Raw genomic sequence first — 13,980 nt, 5'->3', positions numbered from 1 at the left:
GTTTCACAGAGAGCCGGGGACACGGTCACAGCTGGGTGGACCCTGTAGCGAGCAGTTCTGAAAGTTGATTTTATTTAAATAAATAATCTTTTGTGTGAATCTCTGTTGAGCTGAATTTAGCGTAAGACCCTGAGGATTTGTAAAAGCTGTCGGGTTTTCTTTCACACAGTCTGTATACTGGTGAATCTGTGACACAAGACCAAATGAACAGATTTTCAAATGGGGTTTGGTGTGATGTTTGCTTTGTATGGAGGGCGACCTGACATCCAACATTTATGAGGCTCATCAGTTAAACCAGAACATATGAAGATGATAACAGAAAAACTGCATGAACAAAAAATCTGTTTATTCTAATAAATACTGGAAAATAAGAATTTATCATTATAATTATGATTATTGAAGGCAGTTTTGATTCTTAGGAGACGTGTAGGTTTGATGTGATTGTAATATCAATTAAAATATGATTTCAAAATGGGTTTAATGACATTATTTGTCAGTTTAACACTTTTTAAATGAGTCTCACCTCATATTTATTATTATCTCAGTTCATTAGGTTTGAATAGATGCAGGTGAAGCTGGTCTGTAAGTCCCTGAAGGTGATGACACCGTCTGCTGCTGAACTGCCTCAAATCATCACTCCTCTGTATTAGAAATAATAATTTAGAGAAAAAAAAAAACACTTTTTATATGAAAAAAAAAAGAAATATTTCTGTTTTTATGATTGTTCTCATTAAAGCTGTGTTCTATTGTTTGGCTAAAAATCTGCTCTGTGTCTTTATTGATGATAAAGATGATGATGATGATGATGATGATGGTGGTGATATCCATCATGTCTCATGGCTGGACGCAGCAGAATAAAGTCATAGAAATGATGAACACAGTGTGTGTGTGTGTGTGTGTGAGTGTGTGTGTTACCTCTCCACCCCCCCCCCGCCCCGCAGGTGTCAGTGATTGACAGCAGGTGCAGCCAATCAGGGTTTGGGTGTTAAAAGCCTGGAGAGTGCAGGGTCCATCAGAGCCAGTGGGTCACTGAGCAGACTGAGGTCTGCAGGTCTGCGGGTCTGCAGGTCTGCAGGTCTGCGGGTGGTTTGTGTGACGTGTGCTTTGTTAGCTCTCACACACAGTCAAGTCTCTCGTCTTTGTGTGTTGTGAACCTTGTTAGCCTCCACGGTTAACGAGGACACTTGTTGAGGCGGCCACGTGTTTTTCTAGCATGGACTTTTGTGTGTGTTGTTGTTTAATTTAGTAGATTAAGTCAATCCTTTTGTTTTATTTAATTGTTGTTAACCTAATTTTGCACAAAAAGAACCTTTGTTTACACGTTTGTCTCAGTTCTCCCTTCTTCCTTTTTCACCCAGTTAAATTTCTTTGTTACACCCCTCATCCCCAGACTTTTTTCTTTCTTTTTATTTTTTCTGTCGCCCAAACTTGGTGGTTGTAACAAGACGTCATAATCAAAATAAAATGGAAGAAGATTTGAAGAAAATGTGCCACAAACACATTATTTTCTCATTTTATTAAGTTTAAATTGCTCCACATTTTATATTTACAATAAATTCTTAAATACAAACTTAATGTTTGTCGAGTTTTTTGAATGTAATTCATGAATACTTGTCTATATATTTATGCTGTTATGCCTCTTTGTTCAGTTATTTCCTCACATAATTGTTTAATCTCTATTTTTTTTAACAATCTTCCATTTCGTTCTTTAGTCTAAAACTTGAAGATGATTGATTTAGTTAAATTTGTCAAAGAAAACAGCAAACCAGAGATTTGTTGGTCGTAGTCACAGTGATCGTGGTTGTAATGTGTTGTTTTGGACAGGAGGTGGCGCTGCTGTTTAAAGAATGACAGTCAAACAGCTTTATTTAAATATGTGTAGATGTAAATGATTCTGTTTCATTCCTGAGGTTTATGTAAATTAAATTATTTTTCTATGATATAAATCACAGGTACATTTTTATAACAGCCAGCCTTCATAAACTGAAGGACAAAAAATTATAGAAGCATAAATAAATAAATGCAGAAATAATTAATGAAAGTCACCTCAGGTCATGATTTGATCAGAATCGATTGTTTCTGTCTCGTTCACCAAACTGATCAGTCCTGCTTCAGACACAGAAATAAATACATGGAGAAAAGTACAAATACGCAAATAAATACATTTAGAAGCAAATACACATATATAACTGTCACAATACAGAAATGAATAAATGTTGAAATTTAGAAATAAAGAAATGAATAAATGTTGAATTCTGGGGGATCTGAAAGACACAAACATGTTTTCTAAAATCTGTAGTGCAGAGCTGCCATAACTATTATTTTAATAGTTGATTATTTTCTAAATTAATCAAAATAGCACAAAGTAAAAGTACTTAATTACAAGTAAAAGTCCTTCATTCAAAGTACAAATTAAAGTAACTGTAGTTTGATTGGTTAGAGTTTCTGAAATGTGAAGATTTGCTGTTTCTCTCCTGTTGTTGTTTGTTATTTGTTTGTTCATCTGTCACTATTTCCTAACATGTTTACAAACCTGAGTGTTTATAAACATGTTCTGGATTACTGACTGTGCACAAAGATGAAATTATAATTAAAGAAATGTTTAAGATGAATCTTTCTCTGTCCTGTTTAATATTTACCACAGTGTCTTTTATTTTTTGATGTTTTCTCGGGTTCCCTGGCCTCCATCATGTTCTCCACAGTTTATCTTTTGTTCTGAAGGGTTAAGTTGTGTTCTGTTGTATTTAAGTTGAATAATGTAATGCAGTGGATGTTAGGAGATGAAATCTGGGATATTAAAAGTCGGCGTGTTGAGACAACAAACCAAAGGTTTCCCATGTTCAAAATTCAACTTCGATGAACTGATCGGCACACAATCACACAGATACTCGGCTTCATCCATCGACAGACAAAACACAAAGGACAACTTTAATGTTTTTCTTTGTCAGCACGTCAGCAGTACCCTGTAAACAACAAACCAACTGTGGCTTCAACTAGTTTCACATTGAACAACAATTAAAGCGAAAATGCTACAAAACAACATTTACAGACATTCAATGTGATTCCTCAGTGTAACTGAGAACTGATGATGGTTGATGATTATTATTTTTAGGTCGTCTTGTGGTGAATTTTATTTGATAAAGATATTAAAGTGCTGCCACAGAAGCCTGCTGGGGTTTATTGCACAGCGTCCGGCTGCAGCCTGCAGGTTTATACCAGTTTTACATGGAATTTAACAGACACTCGTCAAAGTCCCTGCAGTCATTAGTGGACGATGTTGAGGACAGCGTGACTTTTATTTTTCGACGCGGTATCGGGTGTCGGGTATCAGAGTACATGAGGACAGTATGGGACGGATACGTGATGCTGGTATCAGTATCAGTGCATCTCTAACAAGAATAATCATCAACCAGTCGCTCAGCTTCTGTTCTTTTCTACTAACAGCAGTGACAAACAGGAACAAGCAGTGATAGTTAACAGAGTCAGTGTGCACTAACAGGAAATCAGAGTTTGGCTCATTCTCATCAAGTAAAGGGAGAATACAAAACTTTTTACACTTCAGTAAAAATACATCAATGTTGGTACACATGTAAAAAAAAAAAAAAAAAAAAACGAAGAAGAAATCAAAGCTTAACTCAAGGTGTTTCAAGTCAAATGATGACAAAGTTTTACTGATTCCAAACTTGTTTCCTCACTTGTTTTGATGAGACTGATGAACATCAACTGGTGAAACAGCCTGAAAACTTCTGGTTCAAACAGGATGTTACATGATTCATTCACCACGTGAACAGAAATGTTAATATTTGCACCCGTCTGACAAAAACAAGCTTCATCCAGCTGTGGTCACTGGATGGAAACCTGCCTCCTTCTTCTTCTCAACAAACCACAAACTCCAGCTGCTGCTGTGCATCAGCCGTCACAGATCCAAATAAAACACAACAGAACCTAAACTGAGGAGAAACTTTCCACAGAAAAAAAAAAACTCCTCGGCTTCAAGACGACCCCTGAAGAGACGAGGAGTCTTTGAGAATTTGTGCTCCATCTAATGTACAACATAGAACCAAACATATTTTAAGTTCTCACATTTAGCATTTACACATAAACATTCACTTCATAACACACTATAATGTACATTGTACAAGTATGGATGAGTGAAACAGCTGTAATAATAAATGTCTTCATAATGTCCTTATATCTACTTATTGTTGCATTATAGTGTGTTATAACTATTTATTAAATGTTCATGTATTTCTTTTAAGTGCTAAATAAGGGGACTTGAAGTAAATGCACTTAGATTTGAGCTGCAGAGCCTTCACACCACCAGCAGGGGGCGCCGCTGTTGGAGCTGCTCATCTTAATGTCGTCCCCGCGCCGTCTTTACGATCAAGACGACATGACGAGATACAGATTTTGTAATTTTGTGGTTTCCTTTCTCACAATTCTGGAATTCTAATTACAAGAAAACGTTTCAGTTTCTTTGGTGAATCTAACGTGTTTCTGCTCGATATAAAACCACGACTGCAAGTGACAGTTTCATGAATTTTCAGTGTTTTATCAAAAGTTTAAAAATGTATTTTGAGTATCAACGTGCAAATTCACCAAATGTTGATGAGGGAAGGATGAGGTGCAGGACAAAGTGAAAGTAACAGAGATTAATGTGCTCTTGTGCCTTTCAGATTTTGTCCAGTAATCCGTCATGCTACAGTGTCTGTACTGAGAAAAGTCTTTGCAGCTTCTGGCTGTTTGGTTTTCATCACATTTCCACTTGTTTGAGACGTCAAACTAGTAAAATGCCATTTAAAAGTTCAAGCAGTTGTCTGAGTTGTGAGTTTGAATCCCTGGAAAAAGTTTGGTTCACTCAGCGTGTCTCTTGTGTTCCAGTGTAGCAGAAGATTCTGCTGCTCACTCAGCATTTCCTGGACAAATGTACAATAAAAACAGCTAAATTAAATACAGTCAGCAGCCTAAAAGTTTCCACAGAACCTCACGGTTTCACTTTCAAGTGTCTGGATGTTGTTTCCCTCTAGCGGACGGGGGCATGAAGCGCAGCACCCAGACCCAGGTACTCGAGGTTCTCCGCCGCCGGGAGGAACAGGCCATTCCCTGTTAAATCAGTGGTGGTGGGCGTGGCCTGTGGCAGGAAGCTGGCCTGGTAGTCCGGGTTGTCGAGGCTGTCGCTGGCAGCCAGAGGGAGCGAGCTCTGGGCGGTGTTCAGGTATTCGGGTCCCTCAGAAACGCGGGCAAAAGGCTTCCGATCCTCCTGCGGGGAGGGGAGCGAGGTGGCGCCCCAACCCAGGCTCAGGTCCTCGTAGTTGGGATTCAAAACCTCTGACAGCCTGCTGCTCTGGCTGGTTTCACCCAAACTCTGGTTCATGTACTCTGAAAAAGAGAAAACCATTTAACTTTCATCATTTTAACAAGAGTCTGTCAGTCACTAGTTCGGTTGTTGATTGTTTTAACTTTAATAAGATGTTGTCAGTGATCCAGACGTCGTGTACCATGGCAGGTGAAGTCTTCTTTATCCAGCGAGTTGTGAGTTGGATCAGTTATGTAACGCAGAGCGATGCTGTTCTCTCTGACTGGACGCCCGTTCTGAAGCGAAGGAAGAGAAGCAGAGAAACTGGATATTTATTCACTCTGTACTTTTCATGCTTTCATCTTTTTTGTTCTTTTTTCTTTTATACTCAATTTTCCATCTTTAGCTTCTGCAGCAAAAATGTATTTTAAATTGAAAACTGACACGAGCGGCCAAAAAAAATCACTTATTGCAGGTTTGTTTGAACTGTTTGTATCGAGTACCGTGGCACTGCAGGGACGACCGTTGTGGTTATCCAGTCCTTTGTAAGGTAGCAGGTATTCATCTGCGTCCACCACGTCCTCCATGTCATCTGAGCTAAGCAGGCGAGAATAAAACCTGCTGTCTGTGGGACTGGGGAGGTCGCCCTGAGACAGGAGGCAGATCAGACCACATCATCATCATCATGGGAGTTTTTGCAGCTCTGAGCGTTTTTTGTTTAAAGACACTTTAGATCACTCACTGTGCAAAACATTGCACAATGCATCACAATTTTTAGAAAGGCAAAAATGAAATCAATCCTCAAAATCAGCCTGCGAAATCCTGGAGGGACTGCTTAAAGACTTAAGACTTCTTAAAACTGATGATGGACAAAACTACCAAAATAAGACCCAAGCCGTAGTAAACCACAGTGTTTCTTAACCTGTACCTGTATGACCAGGTATCTGGACGGATCACTGGCCATTTTTGAGAACTCTGCCATCAGCTCTCTGAACCTGGGACGACTGGACGGGTCGATCATCCAACCTGGAAAGAGACAGAGACGAAATCGTCTGCATTTAAACGTTTCCTCAACTGGACTCCAGGTGTTTGTCACTGTCCATCTGAGTTACGCTAACGGTGTGGGATGATGATGTCACTCGGTTCACACTTTCATGTTCCCCTCGGGATGAACTGTCATAACTTTGTTGATCCTCTGACTTTTCATGAAGTGCCATCATCTGGTCATTTTGGTTGGTTTATGAGCAGATACCTGCAGAACTAATAACAGTCCCATCAGCCTCAACTGCGCTTTGTCTTAAGTAAATGCTAGCATGCTAACACGCTAAACTAAGATGGTTAACATCAGGAAACATTTATCTCAAAGCACCAGCTCAAACAGTCCGAGCTGCCAGCATGACTGCAGACTCTTATGTCTTGTTGTGTCGTACTCTTGGCTCTTACATTTGACCATGATCATGTAGACGTCGATGGTGCAGATCGGGGGCTGGGGCAGTCGCTCTCCTCTCTCCAGCACCGAGGCGATCTCACTGGCCGGGATGCCGTCATACGGTTTGGAGCCGAATGTCATCAGCTCCCACACCGTCACACCTGCAGACCACAGAGCATTCAGTCCAAAAAGCTACGGCTGTCACAGACTACTGACAGGTTGATTAATTTAACTAAAGTGATGTTTTCACACAGCTAGTGTTATTTTCTAGTCTTGTGATTCCAGACAGTCAAAGATCTCACCACCGACTGATCGTCTGGGGTTTTCTAAATGGACGGTGGTTTCTTGGATGGTGGTGGGTACGGCTGGTATCAAACCTACGCCCCTTACATTTGATTCCAGCTGTTTTAAACAACAGTACCTGGGAGTTTGTCCTCAGTCTGTGAAGTAAACTGTTCAGAGACTGACTTGTGAGTCTACAAAGTTTTAAATCAGCTGCTGTTTTTTTTTTTTTTTTTTGATTGCAGCTGTGGACCAGCTGGCCAGATGATAAAAATAAGACAGCTCCAGCTGCTGTTGGCCTCATTTTGACGCTGAGATGTGTAGAAAGTAAAATACACCTGAGGCTGGAGAGCCAGAGGTTGACTCACCGTAGCTCCAGACATCACTCTGATGTGTGTAGGTCCACTGGAGGATCGACTCCAATGCCATCCATTTAATAGGAACCTACAGAGAACACAGAGGGACAAAGATAAAGTGGAGAAAGTCACCGCCTCTGTAAGGATGGGGAAACTACGGTCCCTGTAGCACGAGTCAGATTCAGGATAACAAACACACCTTTCCTCCGTCAGCGTGGTACTCCTTCTCGTCAGCTGTCAACAGCTTGGCCAGGCCGAAGTCTGTGATCTTGACGTGGTTAGGAGTTTTCACCAGGACATTCCTCGCCGCCAGATCTCGATGCACCAGGTGGCGCTCCTCCAGGTAGTTCATCCCCTGCAGAAACACACACACACAGGTTAAAGTGGATGTTATGACTCCAGCAGCCCTGTGGGGTTTTTATTTCATTTACAGATGAGGAGGTGAGATATGATCCAGCTGTCCAGTAGAAGATTTCACAACTTTAGAAAGCTGTTATAGAAACAATTATTGTCTTATGTTGCAAAGATTGAGAGGCAGACATTAAAAAGTTCCTCTGTTGTATTTTATCAGCTTGGTGTGAAACTGGACTTCTGTGTGAAACTGAAGAAACATATTTGGGACCCATATGAGGACAGAAAAAATGAAAGTCAAGTCAAGTTGTTGTCAATTTGGTAAGTACTTCTGTTCTCTTTTGACTTTGTCCTGCTCATGTCCATGTCTACTACAGAACATGTCCTGTAATTTAATGAGTTCAGTCTTCAAGGTTGAAGAACATTTTATTCTCCACCTCCACCTGTGAAGCTGTTCGACCGTCCGACCAGCAGTTCTGACGCTGTAAACTCGCAGCTTAACGCTGCAGAACAGAAAGATTTCAGACTGAGCTCATGACCTTGTTGTTTGTGATTTTCCCAGCACTTTCAGATCCAAACGAGATTTAAAACAGAGACTGAACAGATGAACAGATTAACAGTCTCAACAGACACACACACAGTTTCCTGCCGTGTTCGGGATAATAGGCCTCAGCAGGCTTAAAGTGAGCAGCAGACGGAGCTGATGCCTCGGGCAGAGAGTGAACCGAGACGTGAGCTCATGAAGATCTACCTCGATGATTTACGATCAAACTCTGAGACTGAACTCATTTTCTTTTTATCTGTGCTCACCTTGGCGATCTGGACACACCAGTTGAGCAGCCACTGAGCCCCGATGTGGTCCCTGTGGTGTCGGACGTAGTCCAGCAAGCAGCCGTACTGCATCAGCTGAGTCACCAGCTGGACCGACGACGTCAGGCAGATTCCCAGCAGACGACACACATGAGGGTGATCAACGCTCGCCATCACATACGCCTCCTACACACACACACGCAAATACACACGTCAATGTTGAAAATTAGGCCGCAAAATCCACAATCACTGGGAAAACATGAGGGTACAGAGGCTGGCGGGGTTCATTTTCAATACATTTATGAAATTCTGACTGTATTATGCATTAATTTACTGATTCAATCCCTTCAACTACTTATTTTGCTCACAAAATAGTAAAAATAGTAGAGTAATTTTGGCCCCCAGATTACTTTTATCTCTAACTTTTCATATCCAAAGACAGAGGCAAAGAATTAAGTCAATTGAAAACACATTTTTGTATTCAAAGAGAACAAAAACACTCAAAATGTATGGTAATATACAGTATATGCAAAATAATTATTTCCAACACACAGAATCAGTAATGTCCTCACTCTGTGGGAGGAAGAACATAAACAACAAGAAGAACGAGAAGAAGAAGAAGAAGAAGAAGAAGAAGAGGAGGAGTCTTACGTCCAGGATTTCTTTGTTGGCTTTAGGTGATGTGGCCTCTCGGAGAACTTTGATTGCCACTGGGATCCTCACGTTCTCTCCTTCAGGGATCCACAGACCCTGATAACATTCACCACATTCAGTGCATCAATAACAGGACGATGAACTTTAGGAACATGTCGTAAATGCTAACATTATGCTCACGATGCTAACATGCTGATGTTTAACACGTATACTGTTTACCATGATGAGCATCTTAGTTTTAGCGTGCTAAATTATGACAGAGCAGCTGAGGCTGACGTGGATGTCATCAGTTCTGCAGGTGTTCTGGACGTAAATCAACGTGTTGGATAAATGAAATATCACTAGATGAAAAGTCAAAGGATCATCAAAGTCAGTTATAACATCTTTGCACCTGAATTAGCATGTATATGCAGGTTTTTTAAATGCAGGTAAATTTGTTAAATTATTTTGTTTGTTCGACTTTTTTTTGTCACATTCAATGTCTCAAATTCAGCAGAAAGCAGAATTATTGAGCAACACAAAGCAGCATGGTGGCCAGAGACGATGTTATAGCGGTCACTACTATTTCAGTAGTAAAATAATTTTACCCTGTTAAAATAGTTTACATATAGCTCAACGCTTTGCCTTCATTTATTATTCAATGATTAATAAATATGAAGACAGTCCCACCCAACCCTTCTGCTAAGTAGCTGCAGCTGGTTTCTCTTCTGCTCTGCTAGCTAATCACAGTAACTAGCTACATCCAGCTTCTCCTGTGGGCGGGGCATCATCATTAATGATATGTATAGCTGCATCACTTTGATTAACAGGATTGGTTCCTTAGGTTTATGACATCATATACTCAGTCTGACTGAATCAATTTTTTTTTTGACATGGTGTTTACTGCTCATTTCACTCCTGATGTTTTCTAACACGTGAAAAACTCCACATGGACATGGAGTCTTTAAGTTTGGACCAAAGTCTGACAGACATTCCTACCTTGAAGACAGTGCCGAAGGCTCCGGAGCCGAGCACCCTGATTTTCTTAAACTCCGTCTCCTTCAGGATCCTCAGCAGCGCCTGGTTAGGAGCTTCGCCGCTCGGAGTCAGCGGCTCCACCAGCTGCAGCAGACACATTTCAAAGACTTTATCTGAATCCTCCAATAACATCAGGTGCATGCAGGGTTGTGATTGTGTGTTCATGTGCAGTCCTCGCCCACCTCTCTCTCCTGCAGCAGGCGGCGCAGGGTCCTCTTCCTCCGGATTCGCCGTCGCCGCAGCAACACAAAGATGACCAGTGACACAATGACGGTAATCAAGAGCCCACCAACCACGCCTGCCGCCAGCGAGGAGTGGGTGGCAGCACTGTGAGGACGAACAGATGCAGGACGTTTGTGTTTCAAATTATCATCAAGAACACAAAGTAAAATTTCTCAAAGGCTCAAAGTGAAAGTATCATGCTGTCGTAGAATAAAAACAGGTTTAATTTAAATGTGATATGCTCTTGGAAAACTCCAGGAATTTTGATGAGTAAAAGCTAAAGTTGTAGTTTTACCCGGCGCATCCAGACAGTCCAGGACCTGAACACCTGCAGACGCAGAGACACAAAATGTCCAAGTATGAGTCACTTTTCTTCATTTATTTAACATCGGAGACGTCAGTCAGCTCCGAATGAACCAATCAGCAACAAGCGTCTCACCCCTGCGTGCAGTTCTGGTGGCAGGGCTGACACTGTCCTGTCCTGTTGGGGTATTTCCAGATCTGCGTACCTCCCTCTCCCTGCACACCGTTGGGGCAGCGCAGTACGCAGTGGGGGCCGTCTTTAAAATGGGCACACTGGGAGCACTGGTCTGGACCCTGCGGGTGGAGACGGAGGACGGACGAGGGCGGTAAGATGTATTTAAAATAATTAATACAAAATTTGATCAGTTCTTAAAGTTAAGATCTGTGAATTTTTAATGCAGCCTTGTGACTGGAGACTTTGGTCGATCAAAAGTCGGTAAGACAGTTGATTGTTGAGTCTCCTTCTCAAAACATCAGTATTGAACGTCAACAATCAACTGTCTGTCTCCGCAGCTGGACTGACCGGTCCGTGGCAGGTCGGGATCCCGGTCTTCAGCAGACACTCTGGGTGACACTCCACACAGCTGCTGTTCACCTCCACCTCTCTGGGCTCGCTGCAGAAAAACACACGAAGAGAACCACCAGTAGTCAAGACGGAAGCCCACAGAGGACATAACAAATCAGAGATCAAGGATTTATGTAAACAGCTAGTGAAGATAACTTGCAAGGATTTTTAAATGTGACAGTCGAATAAACTGACTTTCAGCCAGACCATCAAATGCATCAGTATGTATGGAGAAAGTTGATCTCTGCATCTTAACCTGTCCAAAGGAGCAGTGAGCAGACATGAGCAGCACCAGGGGAGAAAACTGGGGGCAGCTGCGAATCAAACCCTCTGATTAGTTAGGATGACCAGTCTACTTCCTGAGCCACAGCTTAACTTTAAAAAGTGTAGAATAAAGTATATAATCTGCAAGATTATTCATGAAATTTCTCAATTCCTTCCAACTTTTACAAATTTTTCGACCAGCTTTTTCTCACTGAGACACTTTGTGCAGCTTTAAAAACTAAACATCAACAAAACTTTGACGAGAACATTTTTACAAGTGAGCGAAATAAGATCTCAGGTTCTGTCTCACCCCTGCAGCAGGTTACAGAGCGACACACAGCGCCCCCTGCGGTTGAAATGCCGACATGACACACACATGGTGGCACCTGGACCCCAGCAGCCCTCATCTGTACACTCTGAGTCACAGGTTTGATTCTGTTGTTCTGTGTGAAGGAGACAAGAAGATTTTCTTAAGTCATTCTTCACCCAGCAGCGATGATCCCGACACACGACCAGAAACTCACCGCAGACATCGGAGGGAGCGTTGCTGCGCATGGTGAAGATCTGGTCACTGGATCTGAAGAGACGGGACCACTGGACGGGCCCGGTGAAGCAGAGCTGAGAGTTGTCCCTCAGCACCACCCGCCCGGCGCTCACCTCCTTCAGAGAGTGCAGACCCAGCGAGCGGAGGTGCTTCGCCCGCACCACTGCCAAACTGTGATGACTGGAGGGGAAAGATTCAAAGTGAAAGGCCTGTAGGGGGCAGTATAACCTTTCATTTTCTGTACCTGCAAAATACATTAAATACCGCTGACTGGCTTTTGACTAAATAGTAGAGACTGCTGCATCTTATCACTTCATCCATGGTAGATATGTCAGTTTTAATCTTTTAAATGTTGAATTGTCTAGAATTCTCGTGGTGGATGTGGGACGCAAGTCTCAAGATGTCATATTTCCACTGTAAAATGTTTGTTATTATTATTGTTTATTCATTAGTAATCTGAGAATGACCTCAGATTACTGACTCACGATTTTGTTGTTCTTCCTCTGATGATCTGCAGGTTCTCGAACACTGAGAGAGAGGTCATATTCTCCGGCCAGGACTGGATCAGCAGGAAACCTGGAGGACACACAGTCAAATATGAACTGAATCGACAAAACAATTCAGTGTTACAAGTTGAAGAGAAGCACTGATGACCTCTGACCTACCTGTGATTTCCTTCACTGTCCTGAAGTACTCCAGTTTAGCTGGGTCCATGGGCGGGATCTTATAGTGCGCATCCCTGGAAGAACCAATAAAAGAACACCTCAGTTTGAAGTTCTGCCCTGCAAGTAACTCAGTATTAGAGTGAGGCAGTGAAGAGTGTCTCACCCAGTAAAGGAGGTTTCAATGATGGAGACGTCCCCGTTGATCTTAGTGCAGTTCCTGAAGGATTCGATGTTGGAGGCGTTGACAGCCATAGTCTTGGTCAGGGCTCCCACTCCGACTCCGTCACAGACTGGAGGAAGAGAAAGACTCTTCAGTGGCCTCATTACTGAAAATTTTCCCAAGTGCAGGTCCTATCTTAACGTAACTTTCCAAAATAGGAAAAAATCCTGTTGTTCTATTACAGAAGCAATTCCTAAACTCATGTCTGTGTCCTGCCTTATGTCAGACGTCACATCTTCGTAAATCTTAACTACAACTTTATTCTTCAATCAGTACTCATCATGACGCGGTACATTGATCAAATTCAAAGTTAATCACGTTGGCAGTTGATATATATCCAAAACTTTATGGTCAGGGAAATTCGATGCATCATCATAGCCTTGAGGGAGGATTTCAGACTTAAGAACCAGAAGTCCGTCTACCTTTAGGACAGGGACCATCACAGACTTTGCAGCGCTGGACTCCGTTCTCCTCCACCTCGTACGTCCCGGGGCTGCAGGTGCGAACACACGATCCACCTGTCACCACGTAGTTATCTATATACAAACAAAAACAGAGCAGACTTTGATTCATTTCCAGAAGAAGCAAGACTTGATGATGTGATTATTTGAATATATACTGTATAACTAAAACGAATCGCAGGGCTGATCTGAATGAAACACGGGGTTTAAAGTCCATACGTGGGCATGCCTTGACGCAGGTTGCCCCAAAGGTGTACTTGGCGTTGGGGTTGTTGACCACCTGGTGGGTTACAGGGTTGTAGATTTTCAGTGGAGGACAAGTATCTTTACAGGTTCCATCATCATTAAAAGCCATGCAGGCCTGAAGAAGAAGTAGAGACAGAAGCAAAGACAGAATCTTTAATGATGCTAGTAAGTGAAATAATTGGGTCTGAACAAGATTCAAACGTTTTGGACTGCAGTGGGATTTAACTGCCTTAATATGTTTCTCGCCTGCCTTGACCTGAGACTTATCTGTCTTTTGGACTCACGGGTCTTGGCA

General features: G+C 42.1%; 1 protein-coding gene across 2 annotated transcripts in view; it reads right to left on the bottom strand.

The window, feature by feature from the left end:
• Nucleotides 1-4,518: 4,518 nt before the first annotated feature.
• Nucleotides 4,519-13,980, bottom strand: part of LOC146307913 (melanoma receptor tyrosine-protein kinase-like) — a 31,298-nt gene continuing 21,836 nt past the window's right edge. The window contains exons 7-27 of one of the 2 annotated variants that reach the window (XM_084747305.1): nucleotides 13,659-13,800; nucleotides 13,401-13,514; nucleotides 12,922-13,048; nucleotides 12,759-12,832; nucleotides 12,579-12,669; nucleotides 12,074-12,273; nucleotides 11,860-11,992; nucleotides 11,244-11,334; nucleotides 10,857-11,014; nucleotides 10,713-10,745; nucleotides 10,378-10,522; nucleotides 10,157-10,279; nucleotides 9,176-9,274; nucleotides 8,525-8,710; nucleotides 7,563-7,718; nucleotides 7,376-7,451; nucleotides 6,740-6,886; nucleotides 6,225-6,322; nucleotides 5,800-5,943; nucleotides 5,499-5,592; nucleotides 4,519-5,379 (exon numbers count right to left, since the gene is read on the bottom strand). In XM_084747305.1, coding sequence (XP_084603431.1) covers nucleotides 5,024-5,379; nucleotides 5,499-5,592; nucleotides 5,800-5,943; nucleotides 6,225-6,322; nucleotides 6,740-6,886; nucleotides 7,376-7,451; nucleotides 7,563-7,718; nucleotides 8,525-8,710; nucleotides 9,176-9,274; nucleotides 10,157-10,279; nucleotides 10,378-10,522; nucleotides 10,713-10,745; nucleotides 10,857-11,014; nucleotides 11,244-11,334; nucleotides 11,860-11,992; nucleotides 12,074-12,273; nucleotides 12,579-12,669; nucleotides 12,759-12,832; nucleotides 12,922-13,048; nucleotides 13,401-13,514; nucleotides 13,659-13,800 — 2,787 coding nt within the window. In that variant the 3' untranslated portion in view covers nucleotides 4,519-5,023. The other variant, XM_084747306.1, reaches the window with a different exon arrangement.

Source organism: Lutjanus erythropterus, chromosome 21 (genome assembly GCF_056507025.1).
Source record: "Lutjanus erythropterus isolate fLutEry1 chromosome 21, fLutEry1.hap2, whole genome shotgun sequence".
In the NCBI taxonomy this organism is placed as follows: Eukaryota; Metazoa; Chordata; class Actinopteri; order Lutjaniformes; family Lutjanidae; genus Lutjanus; species Lutjanus erythropterus.
Note: the sequence above shows the minus strand (reverse complement) of the source record. Positions and strands in the feature narration are given on the sequence as shown.